This window comes from Eschrichtius robustus, chromosome 16 (assembly GCF_028021215.1).
Source record: "Eschrichtius robustus isolate mEscRob2 chromosome 16, mEscRob2.pri, whole genome shotgun sequence".
Taxonomy (NCBI): domain Eukaryota; kingdom Metazoa; phylum Chordata; class Mammalia; order Artiodactyla; family Eschrichtiidae; genus Eschrichtius; species Eschrichtius robustus.
This window is the reverse complement of record NC_090839.1, coordinates 49932561-49959895: the sequence shown is the minus strand read 5'-3', so window position 1 is coordinate 49959895 and position 27335 is coordinate 49932561. Positions and strand designations below refer to the sequence as shown.

At 39.7% G+C, this 27335-nt stretch overlaps 2 protein-coding genes across 5 annotated transcripts in view; one reads left to right on the top strand and one right to left on the bottom strand.

The window, feature by feature from the left end:
- Positions 1 to 12137, bottom strand: part of DZANK1 (double zinc ribbon and ankyrin repeat domains 1) — a 68386-nt gene extending 56249 nt beyond the window's left edge. Inside the window, exons 1-5 of one of the 4 annotated variants that reach the window (XM_068524103.1) lie at positions 11854 to 12137; positions 10030 to 10190; positions 6828 to 6981; positions 4876 to 5088; positions 281 to 395 (exon numbers count right to left, since the gene is read on the bottom strand). In XM_068524103.1, coding sequence (XP_068380204.1) covers positions 281 to 395; positions 4876 to 5088; positions 6828 to 6981; positions 10030 to 10138 — 591 coding nt within the window. In that variant the 5' untranslated portion in view covers positions 10139 to 10190; positions 11854 to 12137. The remainder of the gene's footprint in view (positions 1 to 280; positions 396 to 4875; positions 5089 to 6827; positions 6982 to 10029; positions 10191 to 11853) is intronic. The other 3 variants (XM_068524104.1, XM_068524105.1, XM_068524106.1) reach the window with 3 other exon arrangements.
- Positions 12138 to 12271: 134 nt separating this feature from the next.
- On the top strand, positions 12272 to 26264 carry POLR3F (RNA polymerase III subunit F). The gene is made up of 9 exons (XM_068524505.1): positions 12272 to 12584; positions 13639 to 13756; positions 18610 to 18677; positions 19193 to 19260; positions 20601 to 20713; positions 22691 to 22834; positions 23054 to 23161; positions 24044 to 24235; positions 25433 to 26264. The coding sequence occupies exons 1-9, from the start codon at positions 12523 to 12525 to the stop codon at positions 25508 to 25510; spliced, it is 951 nt and encodes a 316-aa protein (XP_068380606.1). The 5' UTR covers positions 12272 to 12522; the 3' UTR covers positions 25511 to 26264.
- The last annotated feature ends 1071 nt before the right edge of the window (positions 26265 to 27335 follow it).

The window sequence follows — 27335 nt, the reverse complement described above, 5'->3', positions numbered from 1 at the left end:
TAGGATGCCAGGCTAAAGGGTCCTGCTTTCTTCGACAGGTAAGGACACAGGAGACAAGGATGCTTGCTAGGAGTCTCCAATGGGCAGGGTGGAGGAGGGACTGGCCAAAGGGTGGGAAATCAGCAAAGATACTTTGCAATGGTTGATACTGACCCCAACTATAAGGACCTGAAAATGGGTGGAATGACTGTGGTGGTAAAGGAAAGGGAAGATGCGACCACTGAGAATGGGAGCTGAGAATGCAGTGAGGATACGAATGCCTTAGAGCGTCATTACATACCTGCTCTGGAGGGTCTTTGAGAACATTTTCCACATCGTCTTCTGAAGGGACCGTATCTGGCGGTACACAGTCCACCTGAAACACCTTTGTTACCATGGCACTCTGTCTGCAGTCTCTGAACATTATTCAGAACAGAAAAGGTCTGTGTGTTACACAAAGATTCAAAGACAAGGTGCCTAGCAATTAAGATGACTCTATAAAGTCCCTTAGTCTAGAGACTAAATTTATTGTATTTTAAATTTGGAGAAACCAAAATACAGCTTCTATAATCTTTCCCTACCTTATTCTTATTTGGGTTATCTCTTGCTATGTAACAAACCGCCCCAAAACATAATGTCTTAAAACACAAAGCTGTGGGTTCGCCATCTGTGCTCCCAGTTGCCATCTCTCGTGTGGCTGCAGTCAGGTGTCAGCCGGAGTCGATTCAAAGACCAACTCAGCCGGAGGTCCAAAATGGTCTCTCCCCTCATGTTCCAAGTCTGGTCTGGGCTGGCCATTCAGCTCTCTCCTTCCCTCTCTGTCCATCTCCCTCTGCAGGTGGTGAACTTGGGCTTCCTCACAGTACAGAAGTGTCAGGGAGGTCAGACTCCCTACACGGTGGTTGGCTTCCCCCAGCATTTATGTTCTGAGAGACCAGAGCAGACACTGCAACACTTCTTGTGGTCTGGCCTTAGCATCATGTCTGGTGCGTTATCTTGGTCAAAAGTAAGTCGCAGGGCCAGCCCAAGTCCAAGCGGAAGGGCTGCCCTGGGAGGCGTGGTTCATGGGGGGCCATTCTGGGGGACCATCTACCGCACTCACCATAAAGATGTCATATGTTAAGTCTCAAACTATTCTAAAACAAAGAATGGGGTTACCTATATATCATTCATTCCACATGAGTCATGGGGATCTTCCTTACCCCAGTTGTGGGTAGCACTATGTATGCTGCCCTGGGAGATTTTAACTGTTATTCCTCAAATATCAGCAAGTTTTCACTTTATTCATAATATTTCACAATGAATCTTGTTCCTTTCGGACACAATAGGAGTCCACTGAGAAAGCAATGTAGAGGGGCCCAGAACTGAACTCTGGCAGTGATTTCATCTCAGAACCAGAAGCTCATCTATACTTTTTATTTTTTAAAACAGTTTTATTGAGGTATAATGTACATCATATAAAATTCACCTGTTCTAAGTATATAATTTGATGATATTTCATAAATTTACACAATCGTGCAACTCCCACCGCAGTCCAGTTTTAGAACGCTCCATCACCAAAAAATTCCCTCGTGCCTGTTTGTAGTCATTCCTGGCTTCCACCTCCTACTCCAGGCAACCATTGATCTGCTTCCCGTCTCCATAGTTTTGCCTTTTCTAGAAATTCAAAGTAAATGTAATCATACAAATATAGTCTTACATATCTGGCTGCTTTCATTCATCCTTCTTTTTTTTTTTTTTTTTGAGGTTCACCCATGTAGTTGCATGTATCAATAGTTCATTCATCTTTATTCTTGAGTAGTATTCCATTTTATGGATGTACCATAGTTTATCCATTGCCAAGTGGATGGTCATTTGGATTTTTTCCAACATTTGTATTATTATAAATAATGCTGCTATGAGCATTCACATATAAGTCTTTGTAGTATAAGCCCTGGAGGTTGGATCTTCTCTTGTTTGTAACAAACAAGTGCCTGACTTAAGCTTTGCTTGCTGAGGCATCCACTTCAAAGGCGGCTATCTTGAGTAGACACACTGCCGACCACAGGGCTAGATAAAGATCCAGGTCACCTCCCCCCACGGAGGCTCCTTTATCTTAGAGATCTTGGTTGGTTTCAATGACTGACCAATTGGGTTGCTTGTTTTTTCTCTTCCTGCTTTAAATTCTCACTCTTACGTTTAAAATTCACCAATAAAGAGTGAGCCCATGGAACCCTAGCCCCCTCCCTCAACCCCAATAAAAGCAGAACCTCTGGCCTGTGATTTCTCCCTTCCTCACTCCCTCCCTCCATCCCCGTCTCTCCCTCTGTCTCTCTCTCTCTCTACCTGTGACCTCGCTGTGGGCCATGTAATTTCCAGGACTTGTAAGTAATAAGCCTCATCTCTTTCAAGTCTTCCTGATGATTATTGCTAAGGGCCTCTTGCAATCATAATAAGAACAAGGCCCGGTCCAGCCCCATGTGTGGATAGATACACAGGAGCAGAATTGCTGGGTCATATGGTCAGTGGGTTTAACTTTTTGGTTGTTCCATCTTGCATTCCCACCGGCATCATCTGAGGGTTCCGGTTTCTCCACACACTCGCCAACACTTGATGTTGTCAGCCTTTTTTGATCACCTGTACTCTTGAATATATTCTCTGTAGGTATTTGCTTGAGATGTGTCCCTAGTGTATTAGGATGCAGGCTTGGCTGTTGTAACACAGAACCGAAACAACAGAGGCTTAAACAAGAGGGCAGCAACGGGCTGTAATCCACCCAGAGCTGTGCAGAGGAGCCATGGTGTCAGGGTCTGGGGTCAAGTTTCCACTGTGTTGCTCCACCATATCTAGGACATTGCACATGTCCTCTGACCCCATGTGGCTGCCCACCACAGCCACATTCCAGCCAGCAGGAACCACAGCCCACCTCTTCCTTTAGGGTACAATCCAGAAGTTGCCATATCACTTCCACATGCATCCACTGGCCACACCTGGTGACATGGCTCCAGCTAGCTTCAAGGAGGACTGGGAAATATCTTTCTTCTAGGAAACACATGTCCGGCTAAAAATCATGGGCTCTATGATTCTTGAAGAAGAGAAACACAGACATTGGGAAGAGCCAGCAGCCCCTGCCGCATCATGGTGAACACACTTTGGTGTATTTGTTTGATATGTTTAACTCTCGCTCCCGCTAATTTGCACTGAAAGCTCACAGCTGGAACACAGGTGATTCTGTTTGATCGGCCCAGAAACTTAATACTGTTTACATCGCCAGTTGTCTTCTTTCTTTGGTGTTTCTTTGTCTGCTTTGCTCATTGATTTTCATATTGGCTTTTGATTTATTTTATCTGTTTCATTATCATTTCTTTTGCAATTTCTCAGATTTCTTACATGTTGGTTTTTTATATTTCTTAAAATTCTTGAAGCTTCAAGTAAGTATGTGTCCCAAAATGCTTAAAATTCTTTAAGTAAACATTCAGAAATGAATATACATCAGTTCCAAAATAGTTGAGAAATGTTTAACACTAAGCAATGCAGAGGTTGTAAGCCACATTTTTAGAAGGAGAAGAAAATTCTCAGAAATACACAATTGATCTAAACGGCCACTACCTATCAGTGAGTGACAATATTTAAGAAATAACATGATCAGTGGGTACTTGCATGTTCACTGGTTGGAGTGACTTATGGGCGGCTAAACTTTGGGGAAGCATGTGTTTTGTTTTGTATTTAATAACAAAACCAAATTTACAGATACAGATATGTGGATGCAGATAGAGACAGTCTTTTAGATGAACTGCTTGCTTAACTCATTCACCTCAACATCCATCTCATCTGAATGCTCATCTTTGGCCCATGGTCTGTCATCTAAGATACAGTCGTCCTCCTAGTTAGACACTTCCTGGACCTCACAAACATCTCCATCCAGGGACCATTCAAATCCTGGCGAATGGCCAGGCTTCCTGAATGTGCACATACCAGCCCCATTACTCTGAGCAGAAGCCTGGTTCCCACCCACTTGCTCTACCCCTTTTAAGGTCTAGGTTGTCTCCCCACCATAGCTATCCCTTTCCTTGGGGACCCAGCCAGGGCTCCCTCCCATAGACCTTGTCACCCAGAAACCAGCTCAGACTGCCTGCTAGGTGGAAGGATTTTCTGATGGTAATCCAAAAAAGGCTTAGGTTTGGGGTTGGAGCTAGGAATTCTACTCAGAGCCCAAATCTCATTTGAACACACATAAATTTTTGCTAGGATTGGAATCAGATGCCATAAATATGTATCTTTAGGAATACCAATATAAGGTACACTAGACATAAAAAAAATTACTCATAGCTCTATCCCTGTAAAGATCATTATCCTCTCCATAAAACACCATAATTACTTGAATGATTGCAAGGGAGTGAAAAAAACTGGATCTGGAAGAATTCTGCAACTTGTCCAGGCCAGGTTTTCTCAACCTATTGGAAATTATTGATATTTGCGGCTGGGTAATCGCTGCTGTGGGGCTGTCTTGTGCACTGTAAAACGCTCAGCGGCATCTTTGGCCTCCACCCACCAGCTGCCACTAACACACTCCCATTTCCAGTGTGACGACCAAAATGTTTCCCCACGTTACTAAATGCCCCCTTTGGAGCAAAATTATGCCCAACTGAGAACCTCTGGTTTAGGAACATGAAGGGGTTGAGTAGAAACCGCTTATTCACCCAGGCATGAACTTTTCAAATACGAGGCTGACCTTTTGAGGTGGGTCACATGACAGCAATCTGTTAGCCCTTCATTAAGAATTTGAAAGACAATAACTACAGCTGCCACCTGCCTGATCCCAAGTGTATCACCTCTGCCCTTCACAATGGCTTCCAAGGGCGTCCTGTTAACCTCATGTGACAAAGGAAAAAACTGAGATGCCAAAGGCCACATAACTTAGCCAAGGTCACACGAAGAGGAGGCAATAGAACTGGGATTAAAATCCAGATCTGCAGGTCAACAAACTCCATCCTCTTTCTCACACTCCAAGCAGCGTCTTCTTGCCTTTGTCGCTGCCTCTGGAGATGGCATTTGGATCTGTCATCCACGCAAACACAAGGTTTTAGGTCCAGGGGCGGTAGATGGATGCCTGTGAGATGCCCTGGTAGCCTGCGGATACGTTTACTTTATTAATCATTGCTGCCAAACGGGGAAGTCCCTCTTGGTTCTGCTGAAGAAAAATGATTGTTCTCAGGGGTCTCTGACTCCCCCAGCTACCTACCTTCAGTTGAAGCAGCTTTTACCTCAGCCAGGCTTGATTTTTCTTGGCCACCATATAAGGTCATTGACAGAAAAAGGAGAACCATGCAAGTTCATTGCCAAAACACTACAAAATGATGATATCAGAGATAGAAAGCTCTTGACCACAAAGGAGGATTTTAAAGAATCAAGGCAGATGTCAGAAAGTTTGCAGACCCTGGATTAGACCATCAATACACACACCATCAAACCTGAAGCCCTCTCCCTTTGCTGAGATGTTCCCGAGTCCCTGGCCCCTCCTGCCCACCTGTGTTCCTTACCAGACCATTCTCTGATGTGAAAGTCATAGACATACATATGGGAACATGAAAGCACATGTATGGCAAAGCTCTTATTCATTTCCTTTCAAGAACTATTTTATCGCAAATGGATACAAGCACTAATTTTCTGCCTTGAAAACTCAAAAATTTTTTGCATAGATACTTTCCCTAAGCTGAGCACATCTGAAATACTAACAGTTTTTCAGAGCAGACACTTAGTGGGCACAGAGCAAGATGGTGAGAGGCATTAACAATGCCCTTATTTTTCAGACTCTTTTGGAAGCTTTATTAACTCCTTTGAACTACATAGTCATTAACTACTACTTCACTTTATGACCACCTGCAGCTTATAAAGGGGCCTGCCTTGCAGCATTGGGCACCAGAGTAATTAGCTTATTAATTTTTAATAATTGAGATGACTTGTTTCAATAGAAATGGTTTGGCAAGTGGGAAAAGACACAGATTCCAATCTTTAGTAAAGAATAATAATGTGTAAAGAGGTTGTTTTGTTTGGTTTTACTTTTATTTTATTATTAAAAAAATTTTTTTTAATGCCTAAGCAATCATCTTTGGTGTAGAACTTGTAGCTCTTGTCAAAAAGCCACGCAGTAGTTCAGCCAGCAGGGGGAGCCTGGAGTCTCGTTTAAATTACCTGGGCCAGCCAGGTATTGGTTTGGGGCTTAAAAGTCTTCCAAAAATGTGGCCAAACCTGTCTTGCTGCAGAAAATAATTCTTCTATCACAGACACACAAATCTGCAAAGCATTTGAGGGTTTTCTTCTCTACAACCCACGGTGAAGTTTACCAAATTAAGTGGTGTTTCTATATTTGAAAATGAAAAAAAAAATCCTTGACTAGGAAAGAAAGGACAAAGAAAAGAATGAAGTAGCTAATGTTTAACAAACTGAAATGACAGTAGCTTTGAAGGCCAATAAAGTCAATACAAAATCAGAGAGAGAACCACAGTGGCCACATCCTGGGAAATAAAAGAACCATTAACTAAAAACAGAATTCTCCTCAGAGCCAGGCGAATCTCTTCGGAGGTCCCAAACCCTGAAAAGGCTCTTCCTTCCCAAAATCCCAATGTGGATTTCAAACTAAAAGCAGTATTAATATACATAGCACTTCACTGAGCTGTACCCTTATGATTTGTGTACTTTACAGTATAACTCAACAGAGGACAAACAAAACACAAAAGTTATAGATATGCGCTGAAATTAAGATAATTTTTCTTTAGTGTACTTCTAATCCAGAACTGATTCTCATTGAAATTAATAAAATTAAAACATAATAAATACAAATTATCTTAATCATTATGCTCTTAACTTACTTAGACACTGCGATAGCTTTAACTTGTATTTTTCCATCAGGCAGAGTAATAGGCTTCGTATACTTAAACGTAGTGTTTTCACCATAACCAATTTTCTTTAGGAATTCAGGTTTGCTGCCATCCACGGTATAATATATGTTGACATCTGGGGTGTCTGAAAAACCCAAAAGAGGATATCTGGAATTAACATTAAAGTAGCAAGTCCCTGAATAACACCTATGGGTCAGTTATTTAATGAGTTTTTTTTAATGTACTGTAGAAATGAATAACAATAACTAACAATAATTGAGTTCTTTGTGCCAGGCACTGTGCTTTACATGAATTAGCTAATTTTATCAGTACAACCTTATGAGATAGGTCCTATTTCATACCCACATTGTAGATGAGGAAACTGAGTCCCAGAGAGGTTAAGAAACTTGTTAAATAACAGCAGAGTTGTGGTTTGACTTATCGGAGGTTGGCTCCATAGGCCATGCTCTTGAACCACTATGGTATTTTGCCTTCCCAATACAGCAATGATACAAATCAAGCAGGGGTGAACTTTAAAACTACAATGCCTACTTAGAAAGCAGAAGCTAATTTTTCATTCTTGGAGCATTGTTTAAGAAATGCTTTTGTTATATTTTATTTGGACTAGGTAAATGATTCCTACACTTCTTAGAACATTTGTAAAGGTAAAAAGCTCATATGATCCAAGATTCAAAAGGTCAGAAAGGATATACAATGAAAACTCTCCCTCCCACCCCTGACATAAGCTGCCCAAAGGCAACCGATAATATCAACTATCCTTCCAAAAATAGTTTACATCCACACAAGCATATATGTACATATTTTTTCCCCCTCTCTTTATATACAAATGGTGGCTTATCATACCCTGTTCTACACATTTCTCTTTTCATTTAACAATCTGTCTTGGATATTGCCCTATATTGGTACATAAAAGCATCCCCATTCTTCATTACACTGCACTGTATTCTGTCTTTCTATGGATGAATCATTGGCAAACAGCCAATCCCTACAGATGAACATCTAAACTGTCTTCTTTCCTTTTCTTTCTTTCTTTTTGTTTTTCTTTTGCTATTACAAGCATTGTAATGAATAACCCTATAAAGAGTTCTTTTTATAAGTACATCTGTAAAATGTGTAGAACTAGTACTGTTGAGTCAAAAGCTATGGGCACTTGTAATTTTGGTTAACGGTGCCAAACTTCCCTCCACAGACAGTGAAACAATTCACATTGCTATCAGCAAGGCGCGGAAGTGCGTGTTTACCCACAATCTCAGCCATATTGTGTGTGACCATTTTTTCTTTTATTTTTGCCAATATTCCTTTTATATTTTCCTAGGTTAAAAAAAAAGTATCTCATAGTTTTAACTCACATTTCTTACATTTTGAGTAAGATTCACTCATTCATTCAACAAATATTTACCAAGTACCTATTACACGCCAGACACTGTTCCAGACACCGGGGATACACCAATGACCAAAGTCCCCGCTGTCATAGAGCTTCCGTTTTAGGAAAAACACACAAGCAGTAAACAAACAAAAAATAACATATAATCTGTTAAGTGGTGATTAAATGTAAGGGAGTAAAAAAAAGCAGGGGAAAAGGTCTGCTCAGCAAGCTGGTGAAGGGGTGAGTAGAAGCATATTCTCATATGTTTAAAAGATATTTGTATTTCCTTTCCTATAAAATGTTCTTTCACATCCTTTGTCCATTTTTCTATTGGTTTATTATTATTTTTGTCATTGAATTGTAGAATCTTTCATTTATTAGACATTTTAAATACTAGAGAATTTGGATATCCTGTCATCATTTGTCAATAATCACCCAACTTCTCCTGAGGGTTATGGGCACATATACTAAGATTTGTATTTTGGTTTGAGAATTTTTGAAAATAATATTGGCTTTTAAGATAAAGGGAGACACAGTATAAAGTAATATATTCTTAGTTGGAACTCTTAGTCTAGGAAGCCCAGGTGTCACACCATCAATACAGATAAATAGTTTGTATGCACATTAGTTATTAAAATACATAGCTGGAGTCTCAGAGCCTGTTTTTTTAAATCGAAGTATAATTTATTTACGATGTTGTATTAGTTTCAAATATACAGCAAAGTGATTCAGTTATACATATGTATACTATTTTTTTCTTTTTCAGATTCATTTCCATTATAGACTATTACAAGATACTGAGTATAGTTCCCTGTGCTATATAGTAGGTCCTTCTTGTTTACCTATTTTATATATAGTAGTATGTATACGTTAATCCCAAACTCCTAATTTATCTCCCCCCCTCCTGCTATCCCCTTTGGTAACCATAAGTTTGTTTTCTATGTCTGTGTGTCTATTTCTGTTTTGTAAGTAAGTTCATCTGTATCACTTTTTTTAGATTCCACATATAAGTGATATCATATGATATTTGTCTTTCTCTGTCTGACTTACTTCATGTAATATGATAATCTCTAGGTCCATCCATGTGGCTGCAAGTCAGAGCCTGTTTTAAACAAGTATTTGTTCATATGTTCTATCTATAAAACTTTTCCTTCTCCTTATGTTAATTATATATGTATATGTGTATATGTGTGTGTGTGTGTGTGTGTGTATTCCTGGCATTAATAGGAAATGCATTCACTGCTTTATTTCTGCAGAAATAGCTAAGATTTCTTTTGGCATTACCATGTGCCAGACCCTGTGCCCCTCACATCACATATCGATTCATTAAACCTCACAATGGCTGTAAACAGTAGATAATATTATCACTCTTTTACAGTGAGGAAGCTGAGACTTATAAAGGCACAGCAATGTATTGAAGGTCACTAGAAGTTCTCAAAGCCAGGATTCACTCTCCAACCTGTCTGACTGGGAAGCCTGTGTTAGCAGGTCAAACTGAAATCCCAGAAAAATAATGAGAATCCTGGGAAAGTCTGGGGAAGCATCAGGAAATCCTCCCCTGGCTAAGGTGAGTCAAGGCATTGTTACAACTATTACCCACACAAATGGAAGGCTGGCAAGAGCCAACCGTTTTAATCTATATAAATACCACTCTATAAACCACCATTGTTTCAAATTTTGGAAGTTTTACAAACTTCCCAAGATCCTGATTATAGAAAACATGTAAAGAGGTAAATCAACAACCAGATGAATATAAAGAATATGGCACTGTTATTTTAAATGATTTCATGTATATTTGATTCTTACCTGATTTCATTTCCAAAAGCGTATTGTTATCAATTTCATGGTTGGCTTTTCCAGGCTGAGGCACCCGCAGGGGAATGATTTGAGGGACACACACTGAACCAGCAGTCATTTCCCCTCCTTACATTAAAAAACAGTGGATGAAAATAAATTCCAATGGGCACCTATATTTGAACACAAACATTGAAGAGAAGCACCTCGTTCAAATACAGTGAGACCAGTAAAAACTAAAGAGAATACTGTTAATCTATCATCTACAAATATCGTTTTTATTTTTTATTTTTTGGGAGACTCATCTCAGTTCTTTGGTTTTTTTTGCCTTTTTTAAATTGAAGTATAGTTGATTTACAATGTTGTGTTAATACAAATATCATTTTTAATTGAAATAACTATCGTTTCAGCTGTATTTTTGCTGTTGAGATCTTGTGTGGGGTTTTGATTATCTAAATATTTACCTCACTTTGGGGGAAAAAGCATGAATGTATGGGATGGGGGAACAAAATTCTTTTAAATGGGCAAATTAAGTGAACTCATCAGAGCAGAGACCACCACTGATGACCTGACCTGAGCAACCCCTGGGTCATTACCACACTTTTCTGCCACCTCTCTTGGTTTCAGGCAAGTCAGCACACAAGAGGAACAGAAGTAACTCTGTATGTAGCATGAAATGTTAATTTAGAGCCAACTCCTTTGGGAGAGCTCCAGGTTCAAAGCCCTGCAGTTGTCACCAATTGGTTCTTGCATGTGAAAGCTGCAAAAGAAACTTTAGAAGGATGGCAGAGGATCACACCTCAGCCAGAAGAAAGCTGGCATGGATATAAACAGTGAGCAAAAAACACAAAAGTCTCCCACTCCATCTACTGTATTTATAAATAATTAAGTACAAGTATGGAGGCCTTAGTGATCTTTTTCTTGGGGGTGGGGGGGCCTCATAATTATTAATACATAAAGGATTAAGGGGGAAAAAACCCCCACACCTTAATACAGCAACCATTTACATCTCCGATGGTCTGTTCAAATTTCAATGATAATGGATGCATAGGTTTTACTCAATTAAAATCTATATTAAAACTCGAATTTTATAGTGTACTTCTTGCACCCTACACTATTATTTACAATTTTCCAAGTACTTATCTAATCTTATTTATCAATTTGTGATTGGGCATTTAGGCATTTACTAGTTTCTTTTTAGTTTTGGGTTTTGCTATTCTAAATAACGCTGCCCTGGGAATTCCCTGGCGGTCTAGTGGTTAGGACTCCGCGCTTTCACTGCAGGGGGCCTAGGTTCCATCCCCAGTCGGGGAACTAAGATCCCAGAAGTCTGCGGCACGACCAAAAAAAAAATTTTTTTTAAATAAATAATGTTAAATAAATAATGTTTAAATAAATAACATCTCTGTGGTTTGAGGTTTGTCACAGAATATAACCCAAAGGTGGGATAACTAAATTTAAGCAGTGAACTTAATGCCTGGTTGGACAGTTCCAGTTCGGAGGCTAAGAATTTAAATTGCAGATACATATATAGATAGTGGAGCAACAGCCCCTACAGAAGGGATGGACTCTGGAGCTTGCCCATCCTCACACTTTCATTTAAGTGAGAGACAGTTAAAATAAAAAGAGTTAAAAACTAGTTCAAAATAAAAACATTTGGGAGGGAATAAGTCATGCGGCGACTAGGAGCTGCCCTTGGAAGGCTGCCAGTGGGTAGGCCAGTGGGCCCCGAGCGAAGAGGATCAGTCAGTAGACTGATCCGCTAGGCCCAAATGGCAGTGTGGCGTCAACAGCATCCCCTACCCCGCAACCCCTCCATCCAGACTGCCCCCTCACCGCCCGCATCCGGAACCGCGTCTGGTCCTTGTCCCCGTCCTTCAGGTGCACCCAAGGACGTCCGCTACCTTTCAGCTGGAGTGAGGGCTGCCGTCCTCCTCCTCCTCCTCCTCCGGCCACCGGGACCCGATTGGGAACCCCGGAGTACCTCCGCAGCCCCCACCCAGGCAGCCCACCGCTCACTGCCCTTCGTCCTCTCCTTCACAGCGGTCCGGGTTACCAAAGACGCTGCGAGCCGCGCCCCGCCAACTGAGAGTCGGGCAGGTGATTGGCAGGAACCCGGCTTCCTAGCAACTAGCCCCGCCCCTGCGCTTGGCCCGGAGACTGGTACCCGCCTCGAGCTCCTTTCGTCAGGCTTCACCGTAGGCGACCAAGAACTTGCCCTCACAGAGGTTGGAAAGTGCTACAAGGTGGCGTCCCAACTCAGAATAGGGGAACCAGGCTCGTTCGTCCGACAGGCACTGACATTCTGGAAAAACCAGAATAAGAATCTGGAGCGGCGCAGGCGTGGCTTGGCCACCTCAAGGCGACTGGCAAAGAAGGACCGCTTGCGACACGAGGAAGAAGGCCCCTGTGCCAGCCGCTGTCTTCATAGGTTCCAGGGTTCCCCCGCTTGCTGTCCGGCCACCCGGAGCGTCTCTTCCCCCGGGGGCCGGGACCTGCGCCCTCATGGCCGAGGTGAAGGTGAAGGTGCAGCCGCCCGACGCGGATCCGGTCGAAATCGAAAACAGGTAAATCAGTGAGTGAGAATCGTTTCCCGGCTCGGGAGCCCCCGCGAGGCGCTGGACCCCGTCTCCGGGACCCTCGCAAGTTCAGTGGACGCGCAGGGAGGGGATCGCGGGTGTTGGAACCCTCCTCCCATCCCCGGAAGACAGAACTCTTAAATTCGAAACGAGTCGGACAGTTTGCAAGATTGTGTAGCTGACCTTTCCCTGGTGCTGTTCGGGAAGCTCTACTGATGCGCTTCTTTCCCACATTAAGGTGATACACGCTCGGTGAAGACTCGGCGTTTTCCCCGTAGTACTTGTGGATACACGTTCTGATCCAGGATCGCCCTTGTCAATAGGGGAACTCCCGTGGCAGAACGTTTAGCCGAAGTTAGGGTGCAGTTTTCTGTTATGAAGCAACACAAGCCAGATGGTTTTAGTGTAGTATTTAAGTGAAGATTTTAGGGCACCCAAAGCCTCTGCCTATTTTATATTCTCTACCGTGCACTGCAATTTTTAGGTTACCACATAGTTTTAAAGGACCCCAACTTTCTTAAACTATTATGAATAACGCATATGATGATCCTAGGACAAGGTGAAAATTTGGGTTTATTTTTGTTTTTTAGGGATAATTCTAAAAGCAGGTCCCAGTTGTGGTGAATTGTCGTAACAAATTTTGACTTCCCACCAGAAGTGTTTGATTTGCCTCCTGCTCACAGACTTATGGCTATCCAAGGCACTGTATCTTCCCTTTGTCATACTTGTTCCGTCTGAGAAAACTGAAGCCTCAGCTTTAATATGTTTTTCTGTGTTTTCATTTGACTTTTGTTCTAATTTAAAGTTCATATGAATAAGGAAAAGAAATGCTTCTCTTAAATACAATAAAAATGTAAACGTGTATTTCAAAAGCATCGTCCTCATTTTTGACATGCTTTGAATCAGAACCACTGTAGAAACCTAGATTATCTATCAGATGTGAAAAAAGGCACAATTCCAAACTGTTCTGCTTGTATTTTTTCCCCCTACCACCTCTTGAAATAGGTAGAAACATGAATATCATTAATGCCTTTGTTCCTAGGATTATAGAATTATGTCACCAGTTCCCTCATGGAATCACAGACCAAGTAATTCAGAATGAAATGCCGCATATAGAAGCCCAGCAGCGGGCAGTGGCCATCAATAGACTGTTGTCCATGGTAAGGTGAATCCAACTAGTTCATGTAATTACTTAAATGTTGTGGTTGTCATTACTTCCTGTTATGTAGTCATGAAACCATTCTCAAAAGTGTGTTAGGTTGTGACTGATAAGACTCCAAACCAGGAAACAGCTCAGACTGCCTGAATTAAGGAAAGAAGAAGTAATATGCATTTTACAAGACAAATGAAATACTTGTATTTTAACTGTTATATTTAGTAACTTAATTGTCACTAAGCTACATAATGGCACACAACTACCTATGGGCATAGTCTATTCACACCTTCTGTTTGCTTCTTACTGCTAGTAAAGGCAAATACATAGTAAAGGCTTTGGATCAAATACTTAAATAAGCTAGTATGAAGATTAAAAGACAAAAATGGAAAAATCAACTATAACTACAATAAACAATTAAGGGATAAACATGTGACGATCAGGAAGAAATAGACAATCTGAACAGTCCAGTCACTAGTAGTAAAATTAAATTAGTAATCAAAAAACTCCCAGCAAACAGAAGTCCAGGACTGGATGGCTTCAAAGGGGAGTTCTAGCAAACGTATAAAGAAGAGCAAATACCAGTCCTTCTCAAACACTTCCAAAAAATTGAAGAGGAAGAAGCACTCCCAAATTCGTTCTATGAGGCTCCCATTACTCTGATACCAAAACTAGACAAAGATACTACCAAAAAAAGAAAGTTAGAGGCCAGTGTCTCCGATGAATATACATGTAGAAATCCTCAACAAAATATTAGCAAACCAAATTCAACAATATGCAAAAAGGGTCATACACCATGACCAAATGGGATTTATTACAGGAAGGCAAAAATGGTTCAATATGCACAAATCCATCAGTGTAATACACCACAGTAACAAAAGGAAGGATAAAATTCACATGATCATCTCAATCAATGCAGAAAAAGCATTTGGCAAAATTCAACATCCATTCATGATAAAAACTCTTATCACAGTTGGTATAGAGGGAACATATTTCAACATAATAAAAGCCATTTATGACAGACCCACAGCTAACATCATATTCAGTGGTGAAAAGCTGAAAGCCTTTCTTCTAAAATCAGGAAGACGGGAATTCCCTGGCAGTCCAGTGGTTAGAACTTGGTGCTTTCACTGCCAGGGCCCAGGCATACAAATGGGAAGGGAAGAAATAAAACTGTCCTTATTTGCAGATGACATGATACTATATATAGAAAACCCTAAAATCTCAATCAAAAAACTGTTAGAACTAATAAATGAATTCAGTAAAGTTGCAGGGTCAGGATTAATATACAGAAATCTGTTGCTTTTCTATACACTAATAATGAACTATCAGAGGAAGCAAGAAAACAATCTTGTTTAAAAATCACATAAAAGGGATAAAATACCTAGGAATGAACTTAACCAAGGAGGTGAAAGACCTAACTTTGAAAATTATAAAACACTGATGAAGGAAATTGAAGGTGCTACAAAGAAGTAGAAAGATATCCAATGTTCTTGGACTGGAGGAATTAATATTGTTAAAATGGGGACTTCTCTGGCGGTCCAGTGGTTAAGAATACGCACTTCCACTTCAGGGGGCGTGGGTTTGATTCCTGGTTGGGGATCTAAGATCCCGCATGCCGTGTGGTGTGGCCATAAAATAAATAAATAAAAAATAAAGACTATATTAATATTATTTAAATGTCCATATTATCCAAAGCAATCTACAGATCTAACGTGATCCTTATCAAAATACCCAGGACATTTTTCACAGAACTAGAATAAATAATACGAAAATGTATGCGTAGCCACAAAAGAGCCTGAATAGCCAAAGCAATCTTGAGAAAAAAAGAACAAAGCTGGAGGTGTCATGCTTCCTGACTTCAGACTATACTACAAAGCCACAGTAATCAAAACGGTATGGTTCTGGCACAAAAAGAGATACATAGATCAATGGAACAGAATAGAGAGCCCAGAAATAAACCCATCCACTTATGGTCAATTAATCTAAGACAAAGGAATCAACAGTATACAATGGGGAAAAGAGTCTCTTCAATAAGTGGTGCTAGGAAAAATGGACAGCTACATGTAAGAAATGAAATTAGGACTCTTTCTCACACATACATAAAAATAAACTCAAAAAGGATTAAATACTTAACTGTAAGACCGGAAACCATAAAACTCCTGGAAGAAAACATAGGCAGGACACTGACATAAATTGTAGCAACATTTTTAGAGAAATGCAAATCAAAACAACAATGAGATATCACCTCACACCTGTCAGAGTGACTATCATAAAAAAGACCACAAACAACAAATGTTGGTGAGGATGTGGAGAAAAGGGAATCCTTGTACACTGTTGGTGGGAATGTAAATTGGTGCCACCACTGTGGAAAACAGTATGGAGGTTCCTCAAAATACTAAAAATAGAACTACCATATATGATCCAGCAGTTCCACTCCTGGGTATATATCCAAAGAAAATGAAAACACTAATTCAAAAAGATATATGCACCCAAATGTTCATGGCAGCATTATTTACAATAACCAAGATATGGAAGCAATGTAAGTGTCCATCAACAGATGAATGGATAAAAAAGATGTGGTACATATATACAATGGAATATTACTCAGCCATAAAAAAGAAGAAAATTATGCCATTTGCAGCAACATGGTTGGACCTAGAGATTATCATACTAAGTGAAGTAAGTCAGACAGAGAAAGACAAATACACATATGATATCACTTATACGTGGAATCTAAAAAGTAAACAAAGGAATGAATATAACAAAACAGACTCACAGATATAGAGAACAAACTAGTGGTTACAAGTGGGGAGAGGGAGGGGCAAGATAAGGGTATGGGATTAAGAGGTACAAACTACTATGTATAAAATAAATTGGCTACAAGGATATATTGTACAGCACAGGGAATATAATCAATATTTTATAATAACTTTAAGTGGAGTATAATCTATAAATATGAGATCACTATGTTGTACACCTGAAACTAATATAATATTGTAACTCAACTATACTTCAGTTCAAAAAAAAAAAAAAAGCAGTGCACCAGATTGCTGAACCCTGTTCTAGCCAAAGGAAAAAAGGAGTGTTGGTCTTTTCTAGTCAGTTCACCATTGTGAAGGTCTTCAACTCCAGGATGGATAGAGCAAGGGATGCTGGGAAGTGTGGCAATTAAAAATGTTTTTGTTCTCGGACCCCCCCCTTTTAGCCTTTTCTTTCTGTCTGAAAATTATCCTCAGCACCTCACTCTCTTTCACCACCTCTGCAACCCCACCTATTGCCAGTTCTGTCAGCTACAGGCTGTAGGCAGTGGTAGAGCTACTGAAGAATTTTAAGCAAGGGAGTAATTATTAATAAATCACGAGTGTTGCTGATTTTAGCCTTAAACAATTCTCAGATTTGTTCCACTGTTTCCATTCCTACTGCCCCTGCATGTGTTCAGGCTCTTGGCTTTTACTTGGACTATTACAGTGCAGCTTAACGGGCTTTCCTGGCTCCATGTGCCTCAGAGCAACCAGCCTGCTCTGTCTTAAATACAGATCTGACCAAGTCACTTTCCCACCAAAAACCCTTCTCTCAACTCTAGAGATTCAAGTCCACACTCCTGGGTTTACCACACTGAGCCCCTCCCTTCTGCACCCACCTCATCTCCCTCCACCTCTCCAACTCAAAAGTCAGTTTTCAGAAGGAACAGATAATTTTTGGTTCCCTAGCACATCACGCTGTTTCATGCCTCAGTTCCTTTGCTCATGTTGTCTTCCTGCTTAGCAGGCCCTTTTTCCCTTTCCTCACAGACTGACTCCTCATTATTCTCAAGACTCATCTCTGCTGTCGACTCCAGGGATCCTCACTGACCCCCCAGGCTGGGCCAAAGCTGCTTCTCTGAGAGTCTGTCCCACCCTTTACTTAGCTCTGTCTTAATGCCAACCCGATGGTATTGAAGTTAGCTGTGTAATTCTCTTTCAGAATCCAGGTTTGTCCCCCCCAAACATATATCACAGTACAGGTGTTCAGTAAATGTTCATAGGCTGAGATGAACAACTGAATGGAGCCTCCAAATTGGGCTTCGTGGTTTGAGGGAGGGAGGGAAAGTATTGCTGTTCATCCATATATCAACCTAATTCCAAGTCATGGGTCTGCCCAGCCTTAACTCGTGGGAATGGGGCCTCTCTTAGCCGTGCTTCCCTGAACTGCCAGAAGCCCAGTGGTACAGCCATCTGGGTTCTCCTAAGTTCAGACCCAAGGAAATGCAGGAGCATGGCACACATGCTTTGTTTTACTTGTGACTTGTGTAAAAACAGAACTACTACAGGCCTTTTATTCATTGGTTTACCTTTCTGCCTAATTTTCATGTAACACTACAGAAATTGCACATATCAGTAAATGTTACTATTAACATTGTAAATTTCATTTAATCATTGTATCATAGAATATTTTTGCATGAGTAGCCTTTATTTGAACTTTTTTAGACAAACTACATTTTACTATATTTATTTATATTATATCTATTTATTGAATTTATTTGAATTAAGTATGGATTTTTATTTATTATTCTAAAGCTGCTTGTTTAAAATTCTTTACACATTGATCATATAACCAAGCCAGGATCTAACATGTAGAAACTTGTTAGGTATTAATATTTGGGGAAATGGCGAGATAAAGAGCTCAGTTTTAAAAAGTACATCACATGTGACATGTAGGAAAAAACTTAAGTACTCAAGTGAAGAACTGGCAACTATGCGAGGTAGGCTATTTTAGTCCGTGTAAAATATTGAAGAATGCATTAATGTTTGTCATTGGATTTGATATATCTCCAAAATAATTCACTGTTATTTTCTTTTTTAAAAAAAAAAACTTTAGGGTCAGCTGGATCTCTTAAGGAGTAATACAGGCCTCCTGTATAGAATAAAGGAGTCTCAGAATGCTGGGTAAGCACCTAATTTTTTATTTTAAGAAAATTTTAATATTATAAAAGTAATATATGTTTAGGGAAAAAAAGCCAGTACAGAATTGCGTCACGTAAACCAGGCCCGTGTATCATCTCACCTCCCACATGCGTTCCATTTCCCAGAGATAGCTGCTGTTAATATTTTGGTATATATCCTTTCTTATAAGTATATATAAATACATATAGATGATTATATATTTATATACCATATATTTATATATAATCTCTCTCTCTTTTTTTTTTTTCTTATTTTAACAAAAATGGGATCATGCTATCCATACTGTTTTGCAACTTGTTTTTTTTTCACTTACTATATCTTGGACATCTTTTCATTTGGTACATACAGCCCTGTCTCATTCTTTTTAAGGTAAGCCCTTCTTTTGGTAAATAAGTCAATGTGATGACCTTGTCTGCTCATTCGTTTAAGTAGTCATGTAGATTATTAGATTATCCTGTACCTCTTTGCCTTTTTAATTCGACTTTATTTCCCTGCAGTAAAATGAAAGGATCAGATAACCAGGAAAAACTAGTATATCAAATCATAGAGGATGCAGGAAATAAAGGTAAGCATGTAGAGGAACAGCAGAAACAACATTGTCTTTAGGACCAGATAGTGGGGACTGAGATCCTGGCTTTCCAGGGTATAGATCAGTCAGTTCAGTATGCTGCCATTTGTTAAAAGGAGAAGAAAATATAACACACACACACACACATATATATATATATAAATATATAATGTACATACATTTGAAGGACACCCAGGAGTGACACTGTTGTTGCCTCAGGGAGATAGGAACTAGATGGCTGTGGGCAGGGATGGAAAGAGACTTCTGAATTCTGGACCATATGAATGTATTATCTATTCAAAATAAATAAATTAGAACTTAAGAGTCTTTTTTTTTTTTAATCCTTACTTGCTAAATTTTGGAAGGCTTCGTTTCTTCCTCTTAACTGTAAATTGTGGATAATAACATCTCTCTGGTTTTTGCAAAAACCCAAGGGACGCCTAGTGCAGTGTGGCAGTGTCTGGTGTAGCTCCCTCAACAGCTATTTAGTTCCTCTCCTGTTGCCCTTAAAGAACTTTATCTAAATTGCTGTTATTACAATTTAAGATCTGTTTGAGTCATTGATATTAGCTTTAACAACTACAATGTAATCTGAAGTCATATAATTTTTATATGTGTTGGGAAGTTAAATTAACATTTTAAAAATAAATATGAAGAAGTCATTCTCTATTTTTAAAAAATCTTCCTATCTTATTATGCCTTCATGTTGGGAAGAAAATACAGCAAAATGTTTTTACATAAATTCCTTTTATACATATAACACATCTTTCCTTCTTTGAAAGAAAAATCATAGCTTTCTGCACAGGCTTTTAGTGACTATGGGAACTATAATATTTCTATTTTCCAAATATAGTGCTGTATAAATAATGGACATACATGCACACAGATGCTCTCATAAAGTGTTTTTTGCTCTCATCGAGGATGGCAGCCAACCCTGACCCAAACTTAAGTTTGTTTTTCACATATACAGTCTAAAGTAATATTTATAGAAAAAAAGAGGTTGGGATGTAGGGGGGCATGGAAAAGGCAATATATGTTAATTCAGTGACATTCAAGATTTTTCTTCCATTACAAAAATGTCCTTTTCATGTGATTTTTAAAAGGTGCCACACTGGCATTCCAAGAAATTTCCAGTTAGAAAATAGAACATATAACTTACGTATTGTTTTGCATATTTTTGTTACTTTAGCTGAGACTCTTACCTCTAATTCATTTTTCCTATAGCTATGATCTAGGAATATATACATATTTTGCTAGATTTATAATGAGATATAAGCAATGGGAAAAGAAACACACATCCTATAGTGTTCAACTTATTTTACTTTACTTTCTTATAGGAATATGGAGCAGAGATATCCGATACAAAAGCAACTTGCCATTAACAGAAATTAACAAAATTCTAAAGAATTTGGAAAGTAAAAAGCTAATTAAAGCTGTTAAGTCTGTGGCAGTGAGTAACCATCTCTTTTCTTCCCCTGAATGTTCACTGTACATATATTGCTCCAAGTATATTTCAGGTTTTTATTCTTTAAGCTATGTCATGATTTAAAACAACTGGTCAAAAAAGATTTTTAAAATTTTAGCCCATATCAGATGCTTTGGAGATGCTGCTTTAGATATGTCACTGCCAGTTAACTCTTAGAGTCTTACCCACTCAAAAATCTAAAACTACTTTACTCTCTTCAGTAAAGAATTTTGGGGATCACGAACATTTTTCCTGGATTTTGTGGTATGTAAGATAATTTATTTCAACCTGGTGTATGAGATTACCCATTCCACAAATACCTGTCATGCATTTGCTATGTGCTGGGCACTGTTCTGGGGGCTTGGAATACGTTAGTGAGCAAGTCACAGAAAGTTCTCTGCCCTGGCCCTGGTGGAGCATCTGTTCCAGCGCATGGTATTTCTCCTCCTCCTCTTGGCAGCCACCCCGTCACATCCTCCAGGGGCTCCAGGATCCAGAGCTGGCTCCAGCAGACACATTGCTGACTTCACTGATTGAGGCATCAGAGGAGCTGGGGTACTCCTAGATTAAAGTGTGCTTGAACACAAAATTCAGCAAATAAGAATTTGATAGTCATCAGTGGTTTTATTTATCAATGGTATTTATGTCCTACCACTCCCTCATTTAGAATATTATTTCTCTTCCACATTTTTATTGGATAATTTCAAATGTATACAAAAGTATAGAAAATAACAAAATGAATCCCCATGTACCCATGCCTAGCTTCATTTTGCCAATCATGCTTTACATCTTTATTTTTAGTAGCAGCTTTATTGAGATTTAATTCAATGGGTTTTAGTATATTCACAGAGTTCTGCAGTCACCACAATGTTCTAATTTTTTAAATTATACCTTTTTAATGTTGCTGTGTTTTGTTTTGTTTTGGGTTTTTTTGGCCATGCCGTGTGGCTTGTGGGATCTTAGTTCCCTGACCAGGGATTGAACCTGGGCCAAGACAGTGACAGCACCGAGTCCTAACCACTGGACTGCCAGGGAACTACCAATATGTGGTCTTTAGTGTCTGGCTTCTTTCACTTAGCATGATGTTTTCAAAGTTTCAAACTAAAGTAGTATTAGATTGTAACCCAAAGTATAAAATAAATATTCATGAGAACATACTGATATAAATGTTTGAATAAATAAATCAATGGACGAGAATAGACAAGTCTCCATGCAGAAGAATTCCAAATAATTTGTGTAGACTCTTTATCCTCAAGGAAGTAGAGCGAACTGCCAGTCTTTAAGTGTGGACTGTGCGTGGTGGCTTCCTTCCACATATGGAAAGGGCAGGGAAAAAAAGTAACTTTACAGTGGAGAAAACTGAGAAACACTACCTCAAACCAGGTGATGGATTTGTAATGTCAAGGCTGATAAGTTATATTGATGACAATCAGTCATCATTTAGTGATGATCAGGTACCCTTGATATGACATGATGAGAAGGGCACTTTACCTCTGTGGTCTTTTTTACAGTCTACTCGCACAAATCCCAATTAAGGGACATCCTACAGAATTTTTTGCCAGTAATTCTAAAAAATGGCAAATTCACCAATAACAAGGAAAGTCTGAGAAACTGTCACAACCAAAATTTGCCTCATGTATAATAAATGTATAATAATATGGTATTCTGGATAGGATCCTGGACCATTAAAAGGACATTAGGGAAAAACGAAGGGAATCTGAACAAAGTATAGGCTTTATAATTAATATTGACCTATCAATATTGTTTCATAGCTGTAACAGATGTACTCTGGTAATGTCAGGTGTTAGTACTAGAGGAAGCTGAGCACAAGGTCCCATCTTCACAGTAATTCTGTAAATCCCAAACTGCTCTGAAATATGAAGCTTTGGGGGTTTTTAAGTCTTAGTTTTGGAAGACTATTTTGTTACCTTTTAACCATCTACTGTGCGTGTTTTGTCCTAGGCCTCAAAAAAGAAGGTGTACATGCTCTATAACCTGCAGCCAGACCGCTCTGTGACCGGTGGAGCCTGGTACAGTGACCAGGATTTTGAATCTGAATTTGTAGAGGTGCTTAACCAACAGTGTTTTAAATTCCTACAAACCAAGGTGAGGCATAATTGAGGAAACATCACTCCAAGTACAATTTTTTAAAGTTTCTTCATAAGGAATGTTTAATCTTGTGTATCATATCTTACAGGAATTGAAAACATTGAAATTGGTCATTTTTACTAAACAAAATACGTCCTGTTGTTGTTCTCACTCTATATGAATTGTATTCAGAAGGCACCAGTATTCTTCCTGAAATTTATGTTTCTACCCTTATAGGCAGAAACAGCACGAGAAAGCAAACAGAATCCAATGATACAAAGAAATAGTTCATTTGCTTCATCACATGAAGTGTGGAAGTATATCTGTGAATTGGGGATCAGTAAGGTTGGAACTCGGTTTCTAATTTTCATCTTATTTTTAAAAACTTATTCTTCATCATAGGGATATAGTTTACAATGTATTGCAAACACAGCTGACCCAGACCCTTTTTTCTGGTGATACCCATGTACATTCTGCAGAACCCACTTTGAGGAAGTACTGTCCTAAGGCAGTCAGGCAACGGCGGTCATTGCCGTCGGGCACTTTCTGAACTGTATGTACTTGAGCTTGGGCTACAGAGCAGCTGAGTGGAGGCCTGGCAGCGCATTTCACTACCAGATTCAAAAGTCTGTTCTGACAAGTTCTTGATTCTCTTGGGGACATTTCCTTATATGTGCCAAACATCCATCATCATAGCAGTTGTCATTTATTGGTATTTTCCTACTTACGAGATGTTAGTGGCATTGTCAGCACATTCTCTGAAGATCTGTACAGACAGACACTGTGCTTGATGCTTTTCCTCATCAGAGAAGAAGCTGAAGTGGCCACTTGGACAAGTCATTTTCATTTCCTGGGCTCCAGATCTCTCTTTCATAAAAAAACAGGAATTTGGGCTATTTGCTGTCTAAAGTACCTTTCTGCTCAAGCATTTTATAAATCTCCATCAAATTCTTGCCAAAGAAATGTTACAAGATGTCTTGATTTTCCTTGGGAGGGTGAAGACATCAGCAAGTGTCAAGCTCAGTGCGAGCTCAGAGCCCTGCCCCTGGCATTGGAGGGTCTGCGCTCACTTGGGCCATTGTTCAGCCTCTTTGTGCTTTCATTTACTCTCCAGCATAATCCTTCCCCATTTCACCAAGGAATTGTGGCCTGTCACGTTTTTTAACACCCTCCAAAAGGATGTCTCCTTGTCCTTTTTGGGTCCTTTCTAACGTATCCCTTTTGTAGGTAGAGTTGTCCATGGAGGACATTGAGACCATCTTGAATACACTCATTTATGATGGGAAAGTGGAGATGACTATCATCGCTGCAAAAGAAGGCACCGTAGGCAGTGTGGACGGACACATGAAACTGTACAGGGCAGTCAATCCGATCATCCCGCCCACAGGATTGGTCCGGGCCCCCTGCGGACTCTGCCCGGTGAGTTACAATGGCTTCCCTTTACACTTTACTGCCACCAAGTGCCCTTTGCCACATAATGTATTGATACCAGCAAGCACACCCTAGTTTTCTCAAACTCAGGGTTGACCAAGAACTGCTGAAACCTCCATGTAACCTTGATGACAGAGCTTTAATGAACAAATCATCACCTTGTATTCTTTCTTAGAATAACCATGTTAAGGAAATTTGTTTTCTGCTCTTGGCCCCAAAATGGACATTTTTTTTCTTTTTGGCTGCACCGCATGGCATGTGGGATCTTAGTTCCCCGACCAGGGATCGAACCTGCACCCCCTGCAGTGGAAGCGTGGAGTCTTGACCACTGGACTGCCAGGGAAGTCCCCAAATGGACGATTTTTGATGAGGGCTAATCATTTCACCTAAGTAGGGAGGGAAATGAGATTTGTTGAGAACCTACTATGGGCCAGACATGTTCTTGAAGATTTCTGTGGTCTCATTTAATCCTCCTTACGTCCCTTGGAGCTAGTGGTGTTACTTCCCTTTAAGTGTGAGGGAACTCAGGCTGAGGGAGACCTAAGCATTCAGCTGAGACGGGACAACCAGGACTCACACCCAGAGGTGATGTGCTTTCCCTCGAGGCCCGCCCCACACTCTTCATTCTTTTGTTCCCAGATAGTCTCTGAAAGCCACCTGTGTGCTGCAGGCACCATGCCAGCCCTTGTGGCATTTATATTCTTGGGCTGTTAGTCCGTGTTTTATTATCTACATGCCTAAGCTCTCTATGCCCTGGTTTCAACTCCTAGAAAAAAGGCTAACCTGTTGGGAATTCTATTTAGCACCCTTCACAAAAAGGAAGGTGGCTAAACATGAAACATTTGGTTAGTTAAGATTAAGTCATTCGTGTGTATAGACCTCCCTTCCTGGACTCTTGTTACCTGCCTTCTGCCCAGTGGGTAGGTGGATATGGTCGGCTTAGTGCTACAGTGAAAGGTCTCTCACTCACTCTGTGATCACAGAGCAGGTCCTATTCCAGTATGTTCTTATTTACAGTCCTAACCTGTTTCACTTTGAAAGTTTTGTTTTTAATATTGCTTTAAATAAATGGTTGGGTCTTGGATATTTTGTTAGAATTTTGTTGTAGTTGATATTTAAGACATTACCTATAATGTAATAATTTTAAAACTTCAGTTTGAATATAACCTTTTTTCTTTTTTAAAGGTTTTTGACGACTGCCATGAAGGTGGTGAGATTTCACCATCTAACTGTATTTACATGACAGAGTGGCTCGAATTTTAATAGAGAGCTATGAACTTTACTGACATTTTACAAATGAAGTTACTTTGGGAACAAATAATTTGATTCATGATGGAACATCAAATTCCCTTGAAAGCAAACTTCAAGATACAAACTTGCTGCTATGAAAAAAAATTTTTTAATCTATGAAGACTAAATTTACATTGGTAGAGTAGGCAACAGGATATGAAACAGGTAAGGTTAGTAGTGAAATCCATTCTTCCATAAGTAAAATACTTTGAACTCCTGGGAGACCACCTTCTGAAGCTTTCAAGACTTTTGATGATTCACGGGAAAAGAAGCAAATATGTTCATATTCACCAAGTACGGTGATAACAGCCAGAGCTTTAAAATGCCTGTTTTAAAGTTACTTATTAAGGTCTTCATTGGGAATTTTTTATATATGACCCAGTGTCACCATTTCTGTTTTGTTTTCTCAGTGGTTTCATTGAGAAGAAATGAAAAGCGGTGAAGGCAGGAATAGCAGGGGAGAACGCAGACTTGGGGCATGAGTGGGGGACACAGTGGAACATCCCTTTTCTACACACTATTGATGCCTTTTTATGTCCGAAATATTCTTTCAGAGGATTATGCCTCTGTACTTACCCCAAACCCGAATGATGCTGTTGTCAAGGATGTCTTTTTAGTGCGTAAATATTAATTACTCTCATCCTAAATGGAATATTTTCACTGGTTCTTCTTTGTTAAAGTCTTACAAGTTTCACTCTGTGGCTCAATTGTATTATTTGCTAGAATTTTCCCCTAGATTCTTATTTAACTAAAATTAAAACTAAAAAGAATCCATTGCCCTCCATTCATTTTACTGGGCCGGGGGGGGGGCGGGATTATCATTCTTCTTTCCTTATCCTGTTTTAGATTTTTTTCCATATTCTGTTCTAAAATTCATGGTGTAATAGGTCTAAACTAAGCAGGAAGCCATTATAATTGTCCTCAGTTCTAATAGCACTTTCAGTCCCAATCTTCAGCTAGACAGAAAACAATAGGTTACTTGATGTATTGTTACACAGAAGTTAGCTATAGACCTTTTTAGGATCTCAGCTGTCATATTTTCACTTTGTAGCACCACTTAAAAGTTTCTGTGTCCAGGCCAAAAGCGGGGGACCGAGGGAAAGGAAAGCTCTTCTGGGGCCTGAGTTCAAACACCAGGTTTGGAGAACCAACACAAGGGTTATTTTGAGATGAACAGTAAAATAAAATTCGGCTCAGTATCCAATTTTTAAGAACCAGATAAATTCTGTGGCCAGCTGTACAGAATTAGCATTTGATGACACTAGTGCTTTGAAACAAAGATCATTTCAAGTACTAATATGTGTAAGATCCAGAAGAATCTGGGAGCCTGAAACTACAGAGGGTTTCTGATCCACTCTCAGTGAGAGCTGGAATGCTAAGAACAATATCTGCCCTTCCTGGGACCTGGCCTGTCACAGGGGCGCTCGTCTTATTTAATGACAAAACTGAGCTTGGAGGAGACTTAGAAGTGGAACGAAGGAAGCAGTTTGTGTTTTAAATACAGACTTGTACTATATCTTGACAGCCAGAGATTTTTTTAAAAAGTTTACAATCAGTGGCTAAAACAAAAGTATTCCTTGCCTACCAGAATAAAGAGCCCCTATAAACTTTTTTCCCTTAGCATGTTTTTCATTCTGAATATTAACTAAAGAAGAATAGAGACAATAATTTTTTAAAAATTCATTTATTTTTTAAATTAAAAAAATTATTTTTAGCTGCGTTGGGTCTTCGTCGCTGCGTGCGGGCTTTCTCTAGTTGCAGCGAGCGGGGGCTACTCTTCGTTGTGGTGCGCGGGCTT

Bases quoted from the DNA above. Each gene is read 5' to 3' on its own strand.
- POLR3F (XM_068524505.1), top strand. From the start codon at position 12,523: ATGGCCGAGGTGAAGGTGAAGGTGCAGCCGCCCGACGCGGATCCGGTC. The intron at 18,678-19,192 runs GTAAGCACCTAA...ATTTCCCTGCAG, and splicing joins AAGGAGTCTCAGAATGCTGG to TAAAATGAAAGGATCAGATA. The intron at 19,261-20,600 runs GTAAGCATGTAG...ACTTTCTTATAG, and splicing joins AGAGGATGCAGGAAATAAAG to GAATATGGAGCAGAGATATC.